Below are 24,137 nucleotides of genomic sequence, written 5' to 3'. Positions count from 1 at the left end.
CGTAATTGTATAATAAACCCAGTTAAGTATCAAAATTACGCATAAAATTTGCTTTATCTTGATATTATTGAAAATTACTGGAGGGATCTTATGAGAGAGACACATGGAAGTGAACAATCTTGGAAGCATTAATTAAATAAAAGAAGAAATAAACAAGAATGGGATTATTTTAATTTATTAATTTATATGAATGAGACGGGTAATACTGTTGTTACATTATTCATATAGATGCTCGTCGCAGTGATGTTTGAAATTGATGAAATCTCGTCAGTTAACACGCCTAAAACATAAAACCGATGTTGATAATATTTGAAACAGTGCAGTGTAAAAAATAAGTTACGTTAAAGATTTCAACCTTACCGGCGACGCTGGCTGTGAGGAAACAAACGACGCTGCCAGCAACGAAAGCTCGCAAGATTACGTTAGTTACTTGCTCTTTCTTCTCCGGCGCCAAAGAAGAAAAGCAGCCGAGTTGAATACCGATCGATCCTGGATTCGCGAAGCCGCACACCGCGAACGTGGCGATCGTTTCTGCTCTTCCGCTTAGCCTACCTTCTTTTTTAAACTCGCCCATTTTCTGATAAGCAACTAACTCGTTCACCACTGTTTTCAATCCTATCAATGTTCCCACGTCTTCGCAATGCTCCCAGGGAACTCCCATGATCCAACTCAGTGGCATGAAGATTTTTGCCAAAATAAGCTGTAAAACAACAATCTTAGAATTCTTGGAAAATGCGATAATTCCTAATAACTGAACAAATGTTCAGAAATTTTGTTGAGAAACTTATTACCTCGAGGGTCAGAGCTTCATAACCGACGAGACCACCACACCAAGAAAGTATCCCATTTACAAATGCAATGAAAGATATGAAAGCCACGATATTCGCTACTATACCTAAAACGATTGGCAGCGCAGCTAACGCACCATTGGTAGCGGCGTCCAGAATACTGCTGTCTGATCTAAACATAATTCAAATCCTCGTAACAGCCGTTATGAAGGAAATGATCAAAGTAAAGCTTTCACACTTACGATTTTTCGAGCTTGATATTATCGAACTTCGTGAGACTTTGTTCAGTCTCCGGATAAAAGAGCTTTGAATAGGACAAAGCCGCAGGTGCTGACATCATAGAAGCGGTAATTAAGTGCGCCGGTTGCGCGCCGAATGCTATGTAAGCGGCGAATACCGTTCCTGGAATGGACAAATAAATGACGATAAAATAAAGTTTGACATGCGTTCATGCTTATGAAGTGTTAATGACATACCGGAAACTGTGGAGAACCCTGAGCTTAATATAGCGTGCAATTCTGATGAAGTCAACTTGCTTATATATGGTTTGATCAGAAGTGGAGATTCCGACTGGAAAACAAAGCATATTTGTAAAGCCTGAGAAAGTAAATTGCGATAACAGAGAAATTTTCCTTTCAGAAGGTATGAAGAAGTTATATTAAATTTAATGATTCGAATAATACATTGATATTACCATCCCAATGAAAGGATTAGCAGCGGCGCTTATCGATTCGCACAGTGTCGTGCCCAGTATACTTTGCAGAATCCATCCTAATTTCATAATAACCCATTGCAATGCACCGATATAGCACAAGATTTGTACCGCGAAGCTGAAGAAGAAGATCACGGGCAGTACCTAATCGAGCAGAATGTTTGAAGCAACAGCTTATGATAACTTATAAATTAAAGATAGATAATATCGAAATATTTAGATAAATAAAACGTGAATCAACATTTTTAAATACGTGACAAAAGTAAAATTAATTAACTTACTGCAAATGCAAAGACTCCCTTGCTGACTATGTCTTCCGAGAATACAAAGGCGGCACCAGCTTTGGCGAAATCCAAGAAACTGGCCACTTTGCCGGATAGACATTGGAAAATACTACGACCGACGGGCCACCGAAGCGTGATGAGTCCAAATGTAAATTGTAAAATCAGTCCCCAAAAGACAGGCCTCCAATTGACCTATACATATTTAATAATACAATTATTATTAACACTGATACTTGATATTTAAATTTTTTCTTCCCTCTTCTAGACAGTGGGACATACACCAAGTGCTAAAGATTTACAAACAAGAGATCCGCGTGCATTAAGTACGTTAGACAGTTTAATGAAGTGGGTTAATTCCAGCGAAATTAGCGACGCGTCTACACCCACGCGACTAATTTTCCTTGATACCGCTCGCGTATGTGTCACAGTAATTGGAGCGCGTTCAAGTCGATGCGGCAGATGGGGATGATTATTACATAAAGCATAGACTCAATGAGTCAGCTGCTTTCCCGGAGATGCCGCGAACGGCAGCGAAAGATGTTCTTTTCAGTAACGTAAGAGTCGGTGGACAGATTAGATACGGATCTCTATACAAAGACCAATAACGTTTGAGCTTTAAACTATTACTTGCCTGTCCCGGATGTTTAGAAAACAACCAGCCCAGTCCCAGCATGACAACAACGCCGAGAAGACTGATCAATCTGTACCTCGAGTCCGCAGTATCGATAATGAGGAAAGTAATGATGGCTACTAGCACCAGCAAATAAAAGATTACAGCTCCTATACATGCTCCATACCTGAAAAGATCGTGATATTGACATAAATGATCTATAAAACATTTTTACGGTTCGATAAGGTAATGTTAATTGCTTACTTAGTGCTTTGCAAGCGCTCGAAGGAATTCGTTAGTGGTCGGCAGCAACGTATGATATGTTTCCCAAAGTATCGTTTCACGATCAAGAAATAGAACAAGCCAATGTAAGTGAGTCCTGCAAGTATAAGTAGCATGCCGTAGCCATTGCACCATTGAAAATCGCAATTGCCTTTGCAAACTGTGAGGAAGAACATTATATTACGACATATCAGTTTTCTGAATTGTGCATTTAATTCTCTGCGCTGCTTAATCGATTGTACGTGTTATGTAATTAAATTTCGCTAAAGAACGAATTAACGTACATTTCTTTTTCCAATAGAAACCTCCGTAGACTATATAGGCTATGATGAGAACATTCAAAATCGTTAAGATAAAACTCTTGAAAATTCTTCGGTGTTTCGAAATATAGGCATTGAATGCGTTGCTTTTGGCTTCCCAAGAACCTCTTGTTTTACGATCAAAATTACTCTCCTGCGAGAACAACGTTACATATTAATTTTATTTATTTCGGAGTAAAACTTTACGATGTGGATATTTTCGATTTGTTACATTATATTCTGTTTCATCTGTATTTCAATTTCAATATTCAACAAGCGAGCATAAATTGCAGTAATTATAGCGATACTGTTTAATAATGTCAGCAAAATTCATTCGATGTATTGTACGACTATTATCATCAATTGTTTGCGCGCACAAATGCTTCCATAAAACCATAATTGGACGATCGATCGTTTCAAACAAAGGCATTCTTTCGCGATGATAATAAGAATTATATAAAACATGCTTACCTGATTCGTGCTAGGCTCACTTTTTCGGTGACCACTTTCTAATTCGTCTAATTGATTGTCCTATTTTAATTGGAAGTAATAAATTTTCTTAAATAATTTTTTAATCTTGTTTTTTGTAATCACGAAATTAGTAATGCAGCAGATAATGACATATGTTACAATATTCATTAGATGTATCGTGAAACATTTTATTAGATAGTCATTTTTGAAGGTGAAGTTTAATTAAATGTTAATCAATCGAATAAAATGATAAAAATCCGCTTTTAAGACAAAGTTACAGTCCGATAAAGTTTGCATATTATATAAAAGATAAATTTCACCTCAAATCCTTGGTTAACTTTTCCAGACATGTTCCACTGGCTGTCACTTCACTTAACAACTAAAGTGTATCCTGTTACAGCTATTCCTTTCGCGGCACTGATGCAAAACGGAAGAATGGGTTTCCACGACATGCGAAAGGAATAACAATTCCCGCGCGTAAAGGCACTTCGTAATCTCATTGGAATCGCACCAACAGATAACATTGATAACAGAACGCCTGCAAAACTCGGCCTTTAAAACTCGTCAATTTGGATGCTGATAATCTATGACTTATGCACATTAGACGCGAATAGCGCTTATCGAGCTCAATAGTGCTGTCGAGCCGCATTCTGACACAACGAAATATCTCACAACACAATTAATCGTCCGCGTAAAGTTATTTCGTATCAGTTTTCGTTTCCTGACAGGAAATTGATAAAAATTTTGTTACTGATTTCAGTATCGATCAATCAAGTTAGATACCTGCTTACTGACGTTTCGCGATAAATATTGCGCAAATACGTCGCATGGTGAGATGAAAGCTTGACGATAGGTAGAAACGTATGTACGTCGTACACTAACGTTCGAATTTCTACATGCAACAAGATAAGCCGCTCGCTCAAGGAACTACTGAAAATTGATGACAAGGTAAAGCCGTTGTGCAACCTCGAGGTGTGCGAGTGGGGGTTCTCCCTACTTTCCATGACATTTTCATTGAAAGAAGATATTGCAAAAATTCTTTTTCACAATCGCGAAGCAATTGATATCCCACAGTAATGTAACACATTCATTTCTATTCTCTTTCACCTGTTCGTCGATAAACTTAAAGAGATAAACTCATTGTTCAAAGCTTTATCTTTGCGCGTCATGTCAAGGATTAACTCGCGGACACCATTTTTACCGTTACATAATTGTTCTTCATTGTGTAATATCCGCAAAGCTTTCGGTCATTTGGAAGAGTGACATAATAATCCTAATTACTTCACGCATGCATATGATGCGATCAATGCCGCAGTTTATCTTCTACATCATCGCGATTGTACAAAGAACACTTCAATCATTCTGACGGAATTGCCTTCTTCGTAAGTTCCTGTGTCTGCACATCGGTTATATCGTGCGATCACTGGAAAACCGGTCTTTCAGTTGACTTTCTCAGCATAAAAATACTGTATTATCTAATTATTCATGAGAAGCGACATCGAACAATTTGCTGGATGGACACTAAATAGCGGAATGCATCTCGTTTCTGGTTTCACCTGCACGTACACGGACATGCGATACGCCGTTTTAACGAATAAGTATATTGTGAGATTCAGTACGATGCGATGCGATGCGATGCAATTCAAAACACGTGCATAACAATTTTGGCACTCCCGCGGCTTGGCAATGTGCACAAACACGCAGCCGTTGGGGGAGAGACGAGGCACAGAAACTGGAGAACTAAACCGGAAGACGAGGTTGCACATCACGTGCGATCCACGGCCGTCTCGGACAAAAAATGCGGATTGGAATGGACATTTCGTAATTGCGAATAATGACCGCGACACGGTCGATTGCTAGGAGCATTTCCTGCGCGATGGAAGACGCTGCTCCAGTACGGGAAATATAGAGAACATGATAAATTATCTATACTGAGAGAAAAAAGGATGATTGTATTTACAGTAATTTAATAAAAATTATACCGATGATAAAAAAGACGTCAATTTATTTACCATTCAGATATCTTGATTTTTATTATATGAATATTTGTGTGTGTATGTGTGTGTAACTGATCATAATTTATAATATAAAATTTTTATTTTAAGTAGCAGCATTGTGTATATTCTTACAAACATTATAGTAAAAGTTGCTGATAATCTACGATTTATACACATTAGACGCGAACAGTGCTTATCGAGTTATATTGCTGTCGAGCCGCATTCTGACACGACAAAATATCACAACACGATTAGTCGCTTACGTGAAGTTATTTCGCATCAGTTTTCGTTTTCATTCACTGACTCAGGAAATTGATAAAAAATGATTTTTCTTACTGTAAAGTATGCGATTATTACCGCAAATATCAAAAACATCTGTTTCTTGTTACGTGCACGTGTCGATTCCATATCTTTCATAAATGCTTTCAGATTAAACTAAGTGTTGATATTGTTTTATTATAACTAATGAGAGGCATAATTAAATTGACGGAAACAGAAGTTTGAGTGAAAATGTGAACACGTATAACTGTTTTTCGTACACTAGATAAAAACTAACTGAAGCTATCATTTTCCAGTGTATATGTATGTATGTGTCAGTATAGTGCACGTGGATATGTGTGCAATTACTTCACATAAGAAAAATCATCGTTTAGAAACTTGTACAAGGTTACAATATCTTACAATATATCACATCATAGTCGCTGCGATAATGCCTCAACGTTTATTTGTTTAGCGCGGTTTTTAGATGAACTCGACATGGAGCATGAAATTGATTCGATAACGTGAGGCGATAAAGTTAAGCTTAAGGCCAATTTAATAAAGCAGTATCTATTCAGCTCGACATAATACGAGCAACAAGACTTTATAATAAGAACTGCTAGATGTAGCCGTAAGTTCGTTATTATTCTCCTTACCAGAAATCTGAAGATAGCACGCTTAACTGCCACATGCATTCAAGAAACTAAACTTAACCAGGAAGATAAAGCAGGTAATTTCATAGTATAATTTTGCCCTTAATCATGTATGGAATCTCGAAGCATACAAATGAGTACATAAGTGTTCTTTATTAAAAATAAAATACTTCTCATGCAAAACACCTCGCAAATATACATTTGAGACAGAATCGTCACGCATTAATTATTTAAAAGTACTCGTTGATGTATGGAAACATTGATGGAATATTTTACAGTCTGTACAAGTGGAATTGTAAGCGCACGGATGGGATCAGGCCTGAATAAATAAAGTTCAAAATTTATTGCCGGATCTCTTTGTGAGTTTATTATTAAATTTATTATTAAACTTGTACAAAGTTAGGCGCTTCGACAAATTACAAAACAGGAAATCCCAGTAATCGGAAGCTTTCAAGGCTGAACTGTCTGGCTGCTGGCGAGGAACAAAAAATCAGGAAGATGATGCTCGGCTTATCTCGTCGAGACGCGACGAGAGAACACTATTTTGCCGAGAATCATGTTCGAATGTTCGACTTTGCGCGCGGCGACTCGAGTTCCTTCTCGCTGTAAGCGTTCTCTCTTCCGCTTGATACGCTCGTGTTACTCAAATTCATCCCTCTGTAAGAGATCGTAGTGGCAGACTGCCTCATTCTCGATTTAACGCACGTGCATCGGTGAATGCGAGCTATTTGCGAGCTGACAGATAAATGTGATTAGATCAGCGTAATTTGTACTATATATATATATTTACGGAAATATTTCTCGCCGACGTAAGGTTTGCTTTCATTAGTGGTTTATATTCTGCTTGGACTCTCTTTTCGACACTGTCATATGACGTAATAATCTGTTTAGTCTGCTTCAGACTTCGCGCTATTTACAAACGACGTGGTCTGCCGTTGCACGTGGAGGAGAGGCAAAGACCAGACAGGAGGAAAGAATCAATCGCTTCAGCACTTCGTGATGTTATAAATAATCTCATGCGAGACAGTCGGTGTACCAAGAAGAAACACGGATTTCCCGATAAAAGCCGTTAGAAAAATTTGATCCGACTCCAGAACGACGATATCAAAGCTCAAATGAATCACTTCACGTTTCAGAGCATATGAACACCACAGCACGCCAACTACGGAAATACGCGTGCAATGTATCGCTTTTCATTACGTCTACCGCCGTATCGCGTGGCCTTGATAACGATATGCGAAAATTATTCTATTTTCTACGCGCACGTGGCGTAGCCAAGCGAGCCAGCTTTAGATTTCTGGCGTCGCGCCAGGAGCGGAGCGTCCAGTTAAATCCGAGCATATTCCGCTCTCGCGTATTCGCGGCGACATGTATCGCCGTGACTCTCATTAGTTATCATTGAGATCGCTGCAGTCTGGAGGAACTCGAAGAATCATCGCATGAACGTCGAATGTCGCGATTCTCCCAGACGAATCCGACGCGCGGAAGTGCGGACTCGCTGCCTCGCGCGCGGAAATAGTATCCGGCCAGTATCCGCCTGATACTGGACACACCCGAGAGCACAGGAGAAAATTAAGTATTCCGCAGAATTCCGCCCGCCCTTTCCCCTTCACTGCCCTATACTGCACACTTCGCCATCTCCGACGTGTGTCGTCTCAAACGTCGCCGTCGTCTCAAACGATTTGTGCGCGTCGTCAACATCCGTGCCGCTTCTTATCGCCTCCCCTGCCTCGAAAACAACAGCGTCGAATTCAACCCTTGCATCGGAGCAGGTACGCGTACACCGCTCTGCCTAGCGCGATTCGAGACTATCGAGACCGAATCGCAGAAGGCTCTCAGAATTACGGTTTTAGGACTTTTAGGCATTTAACTCGTTTCTTTGACGTCTCTATTTTATTTTGGTTTTTATTGTAAATTGCGCTTTTCACGTTTCATGAGTCTCGGCGTGAGTCACGACGCGATTTAACGCGCCGAAGAAGCGATTGCCGGCCGAGACGATTGTAAATCAGCGTTACGTAATCGAACGACGGGCGAGACGACGAAATCGGCGGTCGTCGCGTACGCGGCATAATTTGCGATTAGATGTCTCGTCATTATGCGATTTAACCAGACGGAACGCGTACGTGACTGCGCGTACGCTTCCTTCCTCGTGTTCTCGTGTTTCTTCTTCACTCCCGTTTCGTTGGAATGTCGCGCGTCCGATTCATCCGTCATCGTTTGTCGCAGCACGCGACGCTCCTCGGCGGCTGCACGGCTCGTGTTCCACCTTGTAACCCTTCTACGTCACTTCCGATATTCGTGTACCCGTGCCAGTGCCGCCACGTTACATCATTCCTTTCATCCGAAGAATGAAAGTCCTGTTTAAGATAGCACACCAAGTTTCCTCGGCGTGCCCCCCGCCCTTCTACGAAGAAACCTTCCCTCTTATGGATTCAACCCTTTCAGCTGTGTAATAGCTTTGTAATTAATGTCGCGAGCAAAAAGAATCGCAAAGAGAAGTGGTTTGGATTCGTGAAAATTCCGAGTCATCGATAGAGCCTGTTCGGACGACTCTTAGGCGTTGTCCCGATTTCGTTTGAAAGAAGTTCACGCTTAGAAAGTTGATAAAAGTGCGCGTCGCATTCCGGTCTGAAAGCGTCCGTCTGAACAACGGCGGCGAACGAGCGCGGAATATCGAAAAGTCGAGAGGCAACGGCTCTCGCCGTTGGATAGAAGGGGCGAGAGGGACAGGAAGAGACGGGCTCTCTTCTCCGGCGATTTGCGTGTTCCCGATAGGCGGGTATTGGTTTTAAAATGACCGTCTGGCCGGAGACGATTGCGTTGCGCGCCTACGCGTGGGTGCCGGCGCGCGGATTGCGCAATCCACTCCGAAATTCAAATCCACGATTCCACGAAGCGATCGGAGAATCGGGAAGGCGGACCGGAGAGAACGTAGTACCCCCCTGACGGATCCCGAGAAGAGAGAGACCTTATCTCGATTGCTGCCTGCCTCCGTTCTCTCGCGGCGAAGACGTCGGGAGGGCCGGCGAGTGTTGGCCGGCGAGGAGACCATGCAAATTGCACGATTTCCATTTCTTTTTCGTTCTGTTTCTGCATCTCCCGCCCTACTTCCCCCCGACACCGCCGCCGCGCCGCAGCCATCTCGCGGGTCCGCGCGCCGGTCCGAGCAGCGTCGGTGGAATCAGTTCTTTTTTTCTCTCTTTTCTTGTTTTTTTCGTTTTTTTTTTCTTTTCCTTTGCAATTCCGATCGGGGGAAACGGGCATAAGGCGGAATAATTTGGCGCGCGTGGGCAGAACATCTTAAATTCTCACTCGGACGTCCCCTGTCCCCCCGAGGTGGAGCGACGACGGTGGAGGACCCGTGGGGAGGGAAAGGGGACTCTGTCATTAGGGAAGGCGTATCTCGGATGCACCGCGCCCGCGACTCGACGCCAGGTGAGACGAGACGACGGGTACCCGGCTGCAGGAGAGGGACCCGGGGGCCCGATGTTTACGCGCGGGTTTTTCTGCCGCGGCGTTGTCTGCCATCTCTGCCATCGGACGGCCGACACCTCGCATATTATCCTCCCCCGGGGGAGAATGAAAACAATTCCGAGAAACACCGGCGGGGGTACCGCGCCGGTTGTTACGATCGAGTTCCATCGCGATCGCGAAAAACCCGCTGGTACAACACCCACCCTTCCTCTTCTTTTTTTTTCTTTAAGCAAGCAGCAAGTCTACCTCGGCGGATGCGTCACGATTCGATCGACACTTATTTTCTGTCTCCGACGGACTGCACATCGGAATCTTCGAGTGTTTGCGAATCATTCGATGCCAGATTGACGCAATTAGTCCGCAAAGGCGCGAGAAGGGAGATTCCCTCAATGTCTCTTCTTCGTTCCGAGGAATCTGAGCGAGAGCTCGATCGATGCATCACGTGACGCATTGAACGGCGGGACGCTTATGACTCTCGGGTGCACCTACGCCTCCGTAGCATCCCCCGTGGGTCAGCAAGCAGGAGGCGGAGGGACGCGCCACCGACAAGGACGACATGCGGCGACATGTTACGGGTGTGCGAAGCAACAATTTCACTTGGCGAGGCAAGGCCCTGCGCGTTATTTATTTCGGTACGTCTAGACGCCAGATTGTCTGTCCGCATGTCCGATCCGCGACGGAGAATTCGGTGGTGACGTCAGACAGCCGTTGCACCGCCGCCGCCGCCGTCGTCGTCATCATCATCGTCTTCGTCGTCGTCCTCTTCGTCGCGCTGTTCTCTCGCGTGCGGGGGGATCAAATTGCATCGTGTCTCTCTCCGTCGCTCACCCTATAACCCTCCGACGGACGCGTCGTGCGCAGTTAAGCCCGCGTGTCTGCACGCCCGCGCGTGATCGCACGTGGGTACTTTATGTAGCCGACGTGTCTTCCGAGTCTGAGGGCCGGTTTCACCAACGTCGCGTAACTTTAACCTTAGCTTAACTCGTCCTTTGTCTCTCCTCCGAGGGTGAAGAGGAGGGCAGGAACGAGAAGTAACCATGAGTTTAACCGATTCATCGTTTCCTCTCGAGGCCGCGCGATGACCAGCTTCGCTGACATCATTTCTGGTCGCGGCGCAAATGATTTGTCCAGGTCGAATTTTTATTTTGCAATAACGAGTTCGGTAAGAGTTTGGTACATTTTGGAACTGAGACCAGAACGGATCGTAGCTCGATTTCGAGGCGAATTTCGTTCGTCGTCGGGCGAAATTTAAGCAAATAGGAGGAAGCAATTTGAGACTCGCAGACGTATTTAGAAGGGACGCACTCGATGCGCAGAAGTCACGCACGTTCACACGTACGTAATTTAAGCGCGCGCTACACGTACGTGCGAGATAAAATATAAGGTATGGGAAACATGTGTGTGCGTGTCCGGGACACCGCAATGCACTTCCTTCGACACACGTGGCCCCCCACCAGACACGTCGGCCAACCCGGTTTGCACAGGGGTGAATAAGTGGTTACGTCGTTGGTCTCGATCCATCGATTTGTTTACCGGCGAGCGTTCTATTTTTCTCCTCTCGCACGCTTGTCAATGACGACTCCGAAAAGACGTATTGCGTTGCATTTCGAAATATCGCGACGGTACGATGTCGCGATGGTTTAGATTTAAATACAGATACACGTGTAGCTTAAGATAAATGTCAGTATTGCCAGATGCACGTGTAACAATCAGTTTATGCGAATATTCTTTTTTAAAGTTCCCTTAAAAATTATCTTATAAAAAAATAAAAAGGGAAGCACTTGCGATCTTTCACAAATTACTCGAATCTACAAGCATCGAATCTTCCATCGATCTAAACTTGAGAACTGATCACGCCGTTGCACGCTAAATTCAATTATGAGCACGTTCGGTTACGGTACAGATCCATTCATTCACATATTCATAATGTGATCCAAGTTTTCATTTTTTATTTTTAAATACGTCAACCGGTTTATACTTTAAACTTTCGCTGTAATCAGTAAACAAGCGATAGATTCGAGCGGCCGTAACAATTAAGCGAAATCCAAGTTCGCGAGTTTTCCGGGTGATTTTCGCACGTGGAAGCAAGTCGAATCCAGCAGGCGGCGACCTTCTCGTTTCCTTTCCCGCTCGTTCGTTTTCGGGCTCTGCCTCCTCGGCGTGCGTTGCCACGCATCGTATTTTCACGCACGCACGCGGAGGCTGCATTTATTAAAAGCGATACATTATGATTCAAAGATCATATCTCGCGATTCGTCTAGACAGCGGAGAGGGAGACACCCTATAAAGTCGTACGTGGCTGCTTCTGAAACAACTATCCGAATACGACCGAGCCTCCTCGTACATTTTCATTGTGGCAGGCCTCGTGCGTTGCCGTACGTCTTGTTTCCTCTTTTTCCCCGTCACCTGTCCCCGTCGTCAGTCAATCGGAGGAACTCTATCTCGAGTCGAGTAATTGAGAATTTCTGGAAAGAGACAAAAAGCAGAGGGACTCTTTTCCCTGCCTCCCTCTCGCGAGGTAATCGAAATATACGGGGGAGACTCCGGCGGTGCTCTTCGCCAACTAAAAACTTGCCGCGACTCGATCGAGTTATCGCACGGTGGGAGATCGAGATCGATTTTTTGGTAGCGAAAATCCGGTGCGCGCGCGGATAGAGCATCATTTGCGGTTGCGGTGAAAGGAGAAAAAAATTTGACAGTCTCCTCCGCTCTCAGGGGGGGAGGGTGGACCGCAGCCGTCATGTAAATTCTCGGGTGCCATGTGTGAGTATTTGCGCGATCGGGACACGAGCAACCGACGATCCGCGACAAGATCCGCGAAATTCGAAACGATGATACACGTCGCAGACAAGTGACGGGTTCGCGGCAATCGGGAATTTGGTCAGCAAACGAATTCGATCCGATACGATCGCCGGTAATCATCATCGGCAGGCGAGATTCGCGCCGAAGAGGAAGAAGAATATAAAGAAGACGACGAAAAGGAGGAGGAAACGGTGGTGAGGAAGGGGCAAAAGAAGAAGAAGGAGGCAAAACGTCGCGAGGAGAGAAAAGGCTGTTCTCTGCGGGATTTCGGTGTGCGAGGAAAAGGGGTTACCCGGGTTTGAACGAGTGGAGGAGAAAGACTGGAGTCGACGTGAGAGGCGACGGTGGTGGAGAGAGAAAAAGGGACAGAGACAGACAGACCGAGAGAGAGAAAGAGAGAGAGAGAGGGAAGGAGAACGAGAACGAGAGATAGAGAGACAGACGGAGAAAGAGAGAGAGAAGGAAGAGAAAAGAAGAAGAAGAAGAAGAAGAGAAGAGAAGGGAAGGAGAGGAAAGAAAAAAGGAGTCATCGTAGTAACACCGGCGCGTCTCCTCTCGCGGCTTCGTGGTTGTCTCGGAATTAGTGAGTAGACAGAATTATGTCTGTGAGCTGGCCAGCACCACGGCTCAGTTGAGACTTACTGCTCAGAGCGTGCACACGCATACCACGAATCTTTCCTACTTACGCACCTCGCGCCTTCCTCGTGCGATTAGAACTTAGTCCGCGATCGCCGGCACGCCAATCACGGTCCAGTACGCTAACGCGCCTCCGTACGAAACGGTTTCTTCTTCCTCATATGCTGAACGTGCTACCGTGGAGTTCTCCCGTTCGGAGAGGAGCACCGCAGCTAAATGAGACGAGGTAACACACGGGATCGAGATAGCACGGGGACGAGGTAGCACGGGGTACTGACGTCTCGCGTTGGTCCCGAGGGAAGTTCGGGGAACCAAAAAAAGAACACGTGCTTCCCAAAACCACGGTGGTTCTCGTTCGTCTGTCTGCGTGATTCCGATGAGGTGAGCGAAATTCAAACCGGAAGAAATACGTCGGCACCGTTTGTCGACGTGCTCCGAGGATCCGCCGCCGACAGAGCTGCCGGAAAATTATCGGGAGGAGTAACGGGTGTCAGTTTTCTCGGGAAATTCGGAGATTTAGGCTGCGCCCGTCGCCTAACACCTCTCGCGAGATTTTTGGGGGACTCGACGCTCTCCGCGAGCGTGAATCACCCACTCAGGTTTAAAATTATTTCTGAAGACGCAGTATCCAGCGTCCGAAGCTGTTTCGTCTGCGCTGCGACGGTCCAAGTTTTGGAGCATTTTGGAGCGTGTAGCGCTGTTGTTCAAGTGCAGTACGGCCGAGTAAAGATCCCGAAAGAATTATACGTTATCCGCGACAATGGCCTTCGCGAAATCCTTCGTGCTTCTTTTACTAGTGTCCATCGCAGCTAATGCGTGGACTCATCATCACCATCATCATAATCGTCATGGCTTTCATCCGGAACACAGAAAAGGAAACGAGCATCTAGATTCCGTAGAGCGAAAATCCAGTTTTGAGAGTGAGAAAACTGCCGATCCTGCGCGATCAGAATCACCGGAGGACAAGAAACCTTCAGAGGTCTTGAATAGCAAAGAATCAATTCCCTTTAGCTCGCGCAGACTAGAAAAGATGTTAGAAAAGGCGATCCTGAAGATAATCATGGGTGATCTCGGCACGGCCGAGATGCTGCTGCTGAAAAGTTTGAACTACACTCCCGAGGAAGTACTGGCGATTCGTGAGCGAGAACTCGATAAGCGAAAGGACGAGGAGCTGAGAATGGCCGAGTTGAAGTCCGGCGAGAGAAAATTCTACGGCGGTGATCTGTACGGTAGCAAGGCGAAGCACTGGAACTACAACTCCATGGAATTCGATTCGTCTTCTCGCAACGAACCGGACATCGACATGTCGAGGAACGAGAGGAAGAGAAATCGATACAAGGAGAGAAACTCTTACGACAAGGACTTTGACTTTGACGCTTACAATCGCCAGGCGGTAATTGATTACGAGAATCTGGCTTCTAAGCTTGAGCTGCAGCAGTCACGGTCCGAACCGGCGAATACCGATTACGAGGACGAGTCGAGGAACTCGGAGGAGCGCGACTCATCGCAGAACTTCCATCGGAGTTTCGATCGAGCCATGGAGCCTCATGTGATTTTCAAGATATCCTACGACGATTCCGAGTTCGATTCCAACTCCGGCTCCGAGGAGAGATCCAAGTTCACCAGCAGGGACTCCCTTGTCTCGTCGAAGGGTCTGAAACATCACATTCCCTCGACCTTGAGGCACACGACTGCCAAGAACGTTGCTAACTCCTTTCACGCTCCGTCATTGTCTACTGTTTCTTCTTCTTCTTCTGCATCTGCTGAGCAAACTTCACTTCCCGTAGTGTACCAGCTGGGGAATTTTAAAGGCGTCAGGTCGGATTATTCCAGGAATCAACCTTCCCTTAGCACGACGGAGTCTCCGGAACCCGTTGCCACGAGTACCATTATCACAAATGTTACCTTTAACGCGACTCTCAACATGATAACGGATTCCGGTAATTCGACGAACGACGACAATTTGCCCGTCAAAGACGTAGACGTTGCCACCAATCGGAACATCAGCGAATACGAGGGACTGGAATGGGTCGAGGATGATGTGTACAGGGTGATACCGTCGTTCGTGGACTCGCTGGCTTACGACAACCCCGATGACAACGAGACGTCGGACTACGGGGAGCAGAGCTTGAATTTCCTGCCAGAGGGAGGTGAGAACGACACTCTGGAGTACCAGAACGACGCACCGGATCCGGTGAAGCTGTTCATGGCGAATGTTAACGCGTCCATCGACAACACCTCGTCGACCAATCTGTCCACCTATCAGCAACTGGCACTCGCTCATCGCAGAGAGTAAGCTGAAATGAAAAGAAAAAGAAAATAATTCTGTTTGCAGTATGAGGGAAAGTGAATCACAAGAAATTGATAGTCTAATTATCGATACCGCTCACATTGAACAAACGCGTTGTTGCAGTTTTTATTTAAGTTTCCTTAAGATTAAGAGCTTTTCCTCGTACTGATTCATACCTGAGTCATAATTCTATTAAATGTCGTTCATCACAGCTCCGCTTTGCAAACGCATATCTAGTATCTACAATACGTGCTTTTTGTGTCTTTTAGAGAAAACGTAACCACAAGCTTCGACAGGTAAGCCTCCATGGAGGCCACTATGGGTAAGGCGTTCGGTGTGCCGTTCATTTTTCTTGCATTGTCGTCTGCATTGTTACATTGTGCGATTTGATAGTCGCTTCGCTCGCGCGCATCATTTCTACTTCCCCCGTGTGCTTCGCGCGAAACGTGTTATATCGCGGATGCGTCTGTAACAAACCTGATAATTGCACTTTCATCTGCGGCTTCAATGGAATGCGTCTGCACACTGCTGCAGGTATGCCATTGCACGTCATTTGTAAGCACGTCGCCTGATTCCCGTGACGCATTCTGCTAATTTCAGCGCTACAATATACAAACGGGTATATTTTGTTCACATTCATCCGCGTATTTCGAGAGTCTCGACGAGATGCCAAGCATTGCGAAAATCTTACGTATACATTATGCGCAATACATCATTATTACGCATTACTATTACGTTACTCGGGATCGTTGCGCAGATCTCTTTAGTCTCTAATCGGAGCTCTGCATTACGGGCAACGTCTGCATTTTCATGCGTCATACGTGATAAACACATGATAGTGAAACGATTTCAGTCTTGCAAAAATTTACGATTTAATGTACGCGCGATGAAAGTTTTCCGCGAATCGGACGTAAAACGTCAACTGATCTGCACGCTACATATTTGTTCACGCATGGCATGCGCGAGCATGCTGGAAAATGGGGAATCCCGCGCGTAACGTACACGATATATTTGCCGACGTTCGTCCGGAACGGCCGACATCGGCGTTCTTAGCGAAACATTGCCCTCGTCACGTAAAAATATCTCGATGGGCCGATAAAAGAATCGCGCCGGGGAGAACGAAGAAAAGCTTGGCGTGGCGTCGAGGAAATTTCGCGCCTTCGAGTTCTCGCAGGTCAAGTATAAGATAATTGGTCGATGCAATTTACGTGTTCTCATCTCGTTACGTCGGATCCACGCAAAATATTCGCTGCGGCTGCTGCAACCGAAGTATCTGTCGGCAATGGTACGAGAATCGGATCGCGAAACGTTCTCGATTCCAGTCGGAAATCACGCGGTTTGACGCGGTCTTCGCTCGGACGAGCGGGATCGTGCGTCGCGAAGGGACGAGTCCGAAGGCGCGACGACATTCGCGCGAGGGACAGGTTTAGGCTGTCCTAAGCACTGTTGCTTAGCCAGGAAGGATACACGGTGGATATTCCGCTGCGGTCTCCTCTAGCTGTGTTTTTAAATCGCCCTCTCCCGCTTCCCCATGACCGCTCGCAGCCCCACTCGTGCGGGTGCGCGGGAGTTTCTTTTATTTTATTAAGTCTAGACGCGTAAATATATATGCATTCTCTCCCTCTCTCTCTTTCTCTTTATTTCTCTCTTCCTCTCGTGCCGGCACTGGCGTAGCCCGTCTCTCAAGAGTCCTCCGAGCGCGTGCTGTTGCCGATGCATTCGTGCATCGCACGATCGGCCGCGCGGTTGCACATCGAGAGCCCGCCGGGTGTCCCCGGGGCCCTCGCACAAAGTACGGGAGTCCCCGTTTCTAACTCCTCGCTCTCTTCGTTCCAATTTGTTCTACGAATCCGCTCCGAATTGAAAAAAGAAAACCCTGATCCTATATTAATTAATGTCGATCGTGAGATTTGCACGTGTTGCGAAGCACGCAGGATTCATTTTTGATCCGCTCGTCGATTCGATTCGATCGTTGCCGATTGCGATTTTAATTGTGTCGCGGGCGACTTCCGATTTCCCTTGCGCGATAAGCGTAGTGCGGCCGGGCGGGTTGGTTTAAACGATCACGATAAAGAGGGGAGGAAGGCGAAGGGGAAGGATGTCACGTCTGGACGAGCCTCTTTCGCGGCGGGACGGCACAATAGGAGCGAGACGTCGAGTTCGCGCGCGAACGTTCGTGCCCGAGACGCCGTGTTAGGCCGAGTTGAGCACCCCCGTAATCGCCGGGTGTCTAGTCGGGCTGCAGTTAGAGAACTCTCTTACGGGGTTACGTAACACATTTCAATTTAATGCGTTGACCTTGTCTATGCGTCTCTCTTCCTATGTCGACGAAGACGGAGCTACGGTGCGCGCGACGGAGAGAGAGGAGGAAGTTTTCGCCGGTGATCCCCTCGGCCCTCCGGTTCTCTCCTCCTCCTCCGTATCCCTCATCCTGCATCCAGCAGCCACCGCAGCCACCGCCGCCGTCGCACCGCCAGACGGTGCAATGTGCATTTTTACGGACGGTCCAATCAGGCCGCCGCGCCGGTTACGCGTCGTCGGCCTATCGCGTCGCGAGGAACCGCTCTTCGCTATTCTTTCTCGCCGTTTCTTTCTTGCCCCCGTGCGATTTGGTTTTTATTTTTCTTATGTTTTTTTTATCTGCAAGCTCCTAACATTCTGGGCTCGGGCATTAAAATTTTCAACCACGTATCGATAATCTCCCCTCTTTTTCTCTTTGTCTCTCTTTCTTCTCTCTTTCTTCCGCTTCCTCTGGTTCCCTGTCTAATTTCCAACTGCTCGAGTGAATTTCATTATCGCGACACCCGGTCCACGAGACGAGCGAGGAAGATCCGCCGCGCGCCGGTTTTCATGATGCAACGGCCTCCAGACTATCCAGGTCCTTCCCTTTCCCAGACGGCGGACAGACGTGGCACGTACGCAACGAGCCGGCGCGCAAAACGCGTGACTTGGCCGCAGCTAGATTAACGAGCATGCCTACATGCCTAGAATCGAACACGAGAGCTCGGTATATAGCCGAGAGTGTATAGCCGTAGTCGAGATTTCGTAGAAGAGCGCCGTAGCCTTCGCCGTCGTCTCTCTTTCTCTCTCTCTCTCTCTCTCTCTTTTCCTCGAAAACGGGACCTATTTTTGGACAGATCAGACCGTAGACTAATATTTTATTGGGGGGCCGTCGACAGTCCGCAGAAAAAGGAGTTTAATTTTATGACCTAGGATTGAGATAAGAAATGGATTCCGCTTATCCCTATCCGTCGTTTAGAGGCCCCTTCCATGTATGACATTCCTAGACATTCGAGTCCTCGACCGCAGGATTTACTATCTTTGAAACGGCGAGAAATATTGATGCGGGCCTATTAGGATTCTCGTTCATTTTTTCTATCTCTTTTATTCTCCAGACTCCTAGATATTCGACTCTTCGACAACAGTTCTTAGTATCTTTTGAATAATGGGAGAAAAAGGTGCACGTCTACTGTTAAAATTTTCTGCTACGTTTGTAAATCTATCTTTTCCATTCCTTTTATTTTCTCAATCCCAGAACATTCCAATCCTCGACCACATTTTTTAACATCTTTTAAACGGTGAGAAAATAATGCGGAACTAATAGGCCTCTCTCTCGTGTTAGTACATTTATCTTACTCATTCCTTTCAGCTTCTCGAGTCCTAAGCATCCTCGACAAAAGTGTTTAATATCTATCAAACCGTGACGAAACTCAGTGCAGGTCAGTTGGGACTCCTGCTGTTCGTTTTCCCTGACTGAGTTTTCCCATCCCTCGTTTCTTCCTCGCCTTCTTCTCTTTTCCGTCATTCAGGAAAATATTGTTCTGGTTGGTTCGGGCAGCCAATGAGGTCGTTGACGTGAAGGCTGTGCTGAAATCTCCCGAGTGGGCGTCTCGAACACGGCGGTCCTTGTCGATGACGTAGAGAAATGACGCTCATCCTTCTCCTTCTTTTGCCCCATCGCGGTCTCGTCGCTCTTTTTTCCTACTCTACTAGTCGCTGGTTAATGACTTAAAAATTCATTATGCAATCTCGCAGACCGGTCATCCAGCATTATCATCGCTGCCATCGTCGCCCTTATTGATGAAAGTCTCGGACCACCATACAGAACGTGCAAGCGCGAGTAAATAAATTCTTGCCACAGGATCGACGAAAAGCAGGAGACCGCGATTTCACGTCGAATCGCAAATACGAGGCTTGAAAATCGAAAGATCGCCAAACGCCGGCGGATGCACCGGATCGCGACGCGACGTCGAGGAAAGGCGTGAAATTCGAGTCACGCGAACGCGAACGACCAGCGTCCAGCGCCGAAGAAAAAGTTGCCGTGGTCTTCGATGGTAGGGCGATGCAAATGAGTCGAGACGTCCTGGGAGTGGACTTAAGATTCGAGACGCGGCCTTAAAAAGTTAGGGTTCCGCCGAGAGCAGACGGAAAGCCGAGGTGATTGGGGTGCCGGGTGTATCCGCCGACTGTCTAGCCGCTGTCTGCAACGTGTAATAAATGCCTCCCAGCCGTACCATGCCTCTGTAGGTCACTGACCATCGTCCATTGGCCCGCGTCGGTATCCGGAAGAGTTCGCCGGGAATCTGAGGTGAAAATTCCCCGGTAGATGTGCCGCTGCACTGGCTTCATCAAGTGAAATGACGGTACTTTCTGAAATGGATTATTCACCTCGGAACTCCTTGGAGAAATCGACAAAATGTTCAAAGAACGTATAAAGTCATATTTTTACGGTGTTTAGGAAATTTCTTCGATTTTCGGTCTGCACAACATCGTTCGGCTATTCATGACGACCGAACTCTAGAGCTATTCTAGGTCGGATCTTTCGAAATAGCTTGGCACATGTGTCTACTGCACAACAGAAATCTTTGAGATACCTTGACCCTTTTCTGCTTTATGATTCTTGCTTGAGCGATATTTTCTGCAACATTGCGCAACGAGTTAACACGATAAAGGAGGTTTTGCTAAAACACGTTTTGATGGGTGCCTTTACGTGATTGTTCATCTTGCATCAAAAGCTTGGCATGACATCGCACGTCACCATTTAATTTAACGCGTTTCGCCTATCCTAATAAACTTTGATCCGTTTATGCAGTCAGGGTCAGAAGGCGATCGAGGACATTAAGACACGAGTCCTCGCGCTAACCGGTAGATTCAACCTTAGCACCAACACCAACCAGGTTCAACGCGAGAGACTGACCATGTTTTCGCCTACGTGTGAGTAATTTGACACATTCTCGTATTACGTATTTACAAGTTTACCTCTCAGATTATTTGAAGACAGATATGATGAAAGTTTGTTGAAGATATTGCTTATTCGACGGAATGCAATTTTTCATACAGGTCAGATACCCCGAAACACGGACTCCGAGACATGGATGGATCCGTTTTCCATGAATATGCATTTCCAGCTGAACCTGACTTCCGGCGATCACGTTATCGCGGCAAAATTGCGCATCTATAAATTGCCGCAGGAGAACCTCACGGCATCCGCGAGCGGTGGCTTCGATGAGGACGAAGACGATGAAAAGAAGATCAGAATATCCATCTACTACTACACCAAGTCTCTGAAGAAGCACCGATGTGAGTGTTTGAAACCCTTTAAGCAGATTATCGAGATGGATTGTGAGTACTTGGAGTATTTATAGAGATTTGCGATTCCTGCAGCAAAGAAACGACTGATGGACTCTATCGTGACACCTCTGACGATCGAGGGCACTCATCTAGCGCTGGATGTCAGACAAGGCCTGAGATTCTGGCGACTGGCCTCGCGAAATCCACATGGCAACGGTAGCAATCACGGTTTGGTGATTCAGATAGAGGACCAGGACGGCCGGCCTCTGAAACCGGCTTTGTATATCCAGCAGCCATCCTGCGGGGACCACAATTCGGATCAGAAGGCATGTGAGTGTGTGGTCTAACAATACTAACTCCCGTTTGAATCTTGGATTGAATCTGGAGTGTGTTTTTGCGTGAGACTAAACAATGCATACAATAATATTTGAAACAAGAATGTGTTGATATAATCAAGGCTTTGTTATGTATACGTATCTATAGATATAGGTAGTTTTGAAATTCAATGTTTCGAGTTGTTGAATGTTGATACTTTTGATTTAAATGGCGATTGCAGAAATAAATTTCTCAATTTCTTCATCTGTTGGATATACACTTGCACGCGCGCTTCAATTGTTAATGAGTTCATTAATTCCAAATTTTACATTACTAGTATAACACAGGCGCGCGCCATGCGCGCGCTATTTTATTTTTCAATAGTAATAATATTTTCGACTAATAATATTCATCTATTATTTATTATATGCACAATTATCACACTCTACCAAATTGTTAACCTCCACGCGAAGCATTTAACACGGCTTTTTTAAGAGTGGATTTGGCATATTGCGAAGGGTTTTCGACGATTGAAAATCCTTTAGATTTATGCCCGGTTTCTTCATACTTCTCAATAGCTATCTTCCAGATAACTAAAAATTTCTTTTCTTCATTGAAACCCCTGATTACGTATTTAACGGATAGCTATTCTTTATACTACTCACTTTTGACACAAAGTGTCTAGAATGTTATTATAAATTACCATATTCTGTCAGGTTACAAAGGTGAAGAAAACTGATTCTACGAGATATCTTTTGGATAAAGTTATCGAGAGGTGAAGAGATTGGACCTTAGAAATGAAAAAGTTCTAATCATTAAAATTTTTTTCTTTTTCCGAGGAGTTCTGTGCTATTTATATTGTTATTTGGCATATTGCCTAGAGTTCTCGATGATTTAAAATCCGTTAAATCAATAAATAAAAAAGTTCTAGCTATTAAAATTTTTTTCTTTTTCCGAGGAGTTCTGTGCTATTTATATTGTTATTTGGCATATTGCCTAGAGTTCTCAATGATTTAAAATTCGTTAAAACAATAAATGAAAAAGTTCTAGCCATTAAAATGTTTTTCTTTTTCCGAGGAGTTCTGGGATATTTATATTGTTACCAGTACACAGGCGCGCGCTATTTTATTTTTTAATATTAATAATGTTTTCGAATAATAATATTCATCTATTATTTATTATATGCACAATTATCACACTCTACCAAATTGTTAACCTCCACGCGAAGACAGCCGCGCGATGGTAATCTAAACTGAACATAACGCACAACGCGAATCGAGATAACCAATCAGCGTCGCGGAAAAGAGGCAACAATGATTTCGATTTAATATTTAACACGGCTTTTTTAAGAGTGGATTATTTGTAAAACGTTTTATAAATTTATTAATTTTTGAGTAATTGCAAACATGTGTGTATGTGTGTGTGTGTGTGTGTGTTTTTATTAAATCGCGTTTCGGGATTTAACAGCTTTAGATTTTTGTCTTAAAAATTTTCTTTTCTTTTTCCACAGCCCAGCGCACACCTGCACTGTTCGTACGAGCCTGTCCTCGTTACGTTCGCGTCGTAAACGGCGAAAAAATCATGTATGTGAATTGCAGGCACTAAAATACAGATGGCAAAATGATCATACTACGTAACGAAAAGGAATTCGTTTCGAAACAAAAGAAAAGCCGACTTAAGCTACGTTGTGATCATCTGATATCATTATTAACAGATGAAAACACGTGCAATTTTATTGTATAAATTCGAAATCGTATAGAGAAATGACTACTCAGAGATACTATTTAGAAATAAATTTTTATTGTATTTTTAACTTTAAAAATCGCATTATTATTATTATCAATGGCGAAAAATATGAGTAAACGATAAATGAACAAAGGAAAGAAATTGGAACTATTAAGCGAAAAATTCGTTTCGAACCCTAATTTAAAGAAGGTCACAATTTTTCGTTAATGCTGCTATTTTCTTATTATCGATCTTTTTGGAAAAACTATAGGTTTGACCTTAAATGAATAGTAGCAGTTTAGCTATAAAAGTAAAAATATATATGATTCTGTGTATAGGAGTTCTCTATATAGACTGTTTTTACTATTAACTTAAGGAACAATTATTTAAATATAATAGATTAAGTCTCATACAATAATTCTTATACGTTGAAGTGAACTATCTCTAGTTTAAGTACTGTATTGTAATGTACATATAATGGTTAAGTGTAAAATAGCATATCGATGACTTATGCATTCGCCAACATGTCAACATGTCCATGACTGATATAGCCAAATGTAAAAGTTTAGAGAGACATATATCTATTTATATTAAATATAGCTAGATTAATTAAGACAGAGAAGGACCTGGATCTCTTCTTCCGAGTTTATTTGCTTAAGTGAATTCGTGTGAAGAGAGTTATTGCTGCAAAAATAACATCAGATAATTTCTAAGATCTTTGGATGCATCAAAATCGCATCGCATTCACTCGACTTTTTATGATACTTACGATACGTACGGTTAAAGTGACAAAAGAGGCATAATGTTTGGTGCCTCCTGCGTTGTATATAATGTATATTTTCAGTATAATGTTGCAAACAAATAAATTCATTTACGGTAGCACATTTAAGATGCGATGTATTAAATTGTCTCCTTCTCTTCTGTACCTTTCATAATTATATTGTTACCTAGAATGATTAGAGGAAAAATA

At 44.6% G+C, this 24,137-nt stretch overlaps 2 protein-coding genes across 4 annotated transcripts; one reads left to right on the top strand and one right to left on the bottom strand.

Annotated features, from left to right (window-relative positions):
• Positions 1–157: 157 nt before the first annotated feature.
• Positions 158–5,407, bottom strand: LOC105284905 (sodium/nucleoside cotransporter 1). The gene is made up of 13 exons (XM_011348753.3): positions 4,230–5,407; positions 3,767–3,984; positions 3,447–3,506; positions 2,961–3,129; positions 2,659–2,836; positions 2,416–2,581; positions 1,782–1,976; positions 1,483–1,644; positions 1,265–1,358; positions 1,031–1,190; positions 792–960; positions 361–700; positions 158–280 (listed from the first exon to the last, which is right to left on the bottom strand). The coding sequence occupies exons 2-13, from the start codon at positions 3,794–3,796 to the stop codon at positions 183–185; spliced, it is 1,821 nt and encodes a 606-aa protein (XP_011347055.1). The 5' UTR covers positions 3,797–3,984; positions 4,230–5,407; the 3' UTR covers positions 158–182.
• A 7,676-nt stretch (positions 5,408–13,083) lies between these two features.
• LOC105284836 lies at positions 13,084–24,056 on the top strand. Of its 3 annotated transcripts, none has more exons than XM_011348649.1 (6): positions 13,084–15,558; positions 15,826–15,852; positions 20,649–20,770; positions 20,897–21,136; positions 21,221–21,453; positions 22,953–24,056. In XM_011348649.1, exons 1-6 carry the CDS (start codon positions 14,027–14,029, stop codon positions 23,007–23,009), a joined length of 2,211 nt encoding a protein of 736 aa, XP_011346951.1. In that variant the 5' UTR covers positions 13,084–14,026; the 3' UTR covers positions 23,010–24,056. The 3 variants fall into 3 exon arrangements, with proteins under 3 accessions (XP_011346951.1, XP_011346939.1, XP_011346944.1); XM_011348637.1 differs by having other exon boundaries at positions 21,221–21,457; XM_011348642.1 differs by lacking the exon at positions 15,826–15,852 and having other exon boundaries at positions 21,221–21,457.
• Positions 24,057–24,137: the final 81 nt, after the last annotated feature.

The sequence above is a fragment of the Ooceraea biroi genome, chromosome 4 (genome assembly GCF_003672135.1).
Source record: "Ooceraea biroi isolate clonal line C1 chromosome 4, Obir_v5.4, whole genome shotgun sequence".
In the NCBI taxonomy this organism is placed as follows: domain Eukaryota; kingdom Metazoa; phylum Arthropoda; class Insecta; order Hymenoptera; family Formicidae; genus Ooceraea; species Ooceraea biroi.
Note: the sequence above shows the minus strand (reverse complement) of the source record. Positions and strands in the feature narration are given on the sequence as shown.

Bases quoted from the DNA above. Each gene is read 5' to 3' on its own strand.
- LOC105284905 (XM_011348753.3), bottom strand. From the start codon at position 3,796: ATGTCTGGAAAAGTTAACCAAGGATTTGAG. The intron at 2,837-2,960 runs GTACGTTAATTC...TCTTCCTCACAG, and splicing joins TTTCTATTGGAAAAAGAAAT to TTTGCAAAGGCAATTGCGAT. The intron at 1,359-1,482 runs GTAATATCAATG...TTTGTTTTCCAG, and splicing joins CTAATCCTTTCATTGGGATG to TCGGAATCTCCACTTCTGAT.
- LOC105284836 (XM_011348637.1), top strand. From the start codon at position 14,027: ATGGCCTTCGCGAAATCCTTCGTGCTTCTTTTACTAGTGTCCATCGCA. The intron at 15,559-15,825 runs GTAAGCTGAAAT...TGTGTCTTTTAG, and splicing joins GCACTCGCTCATCGCAGAGA to AGAAAACGTAACCACAAGCT. The intron at 15,853-20,648 runs GTAAGCCTCCAT...CCGTTTATGCAG, and splicing joins GTAACCACAAGCTTCGACAG to TCAGGGTCAGAAGGCGATCG.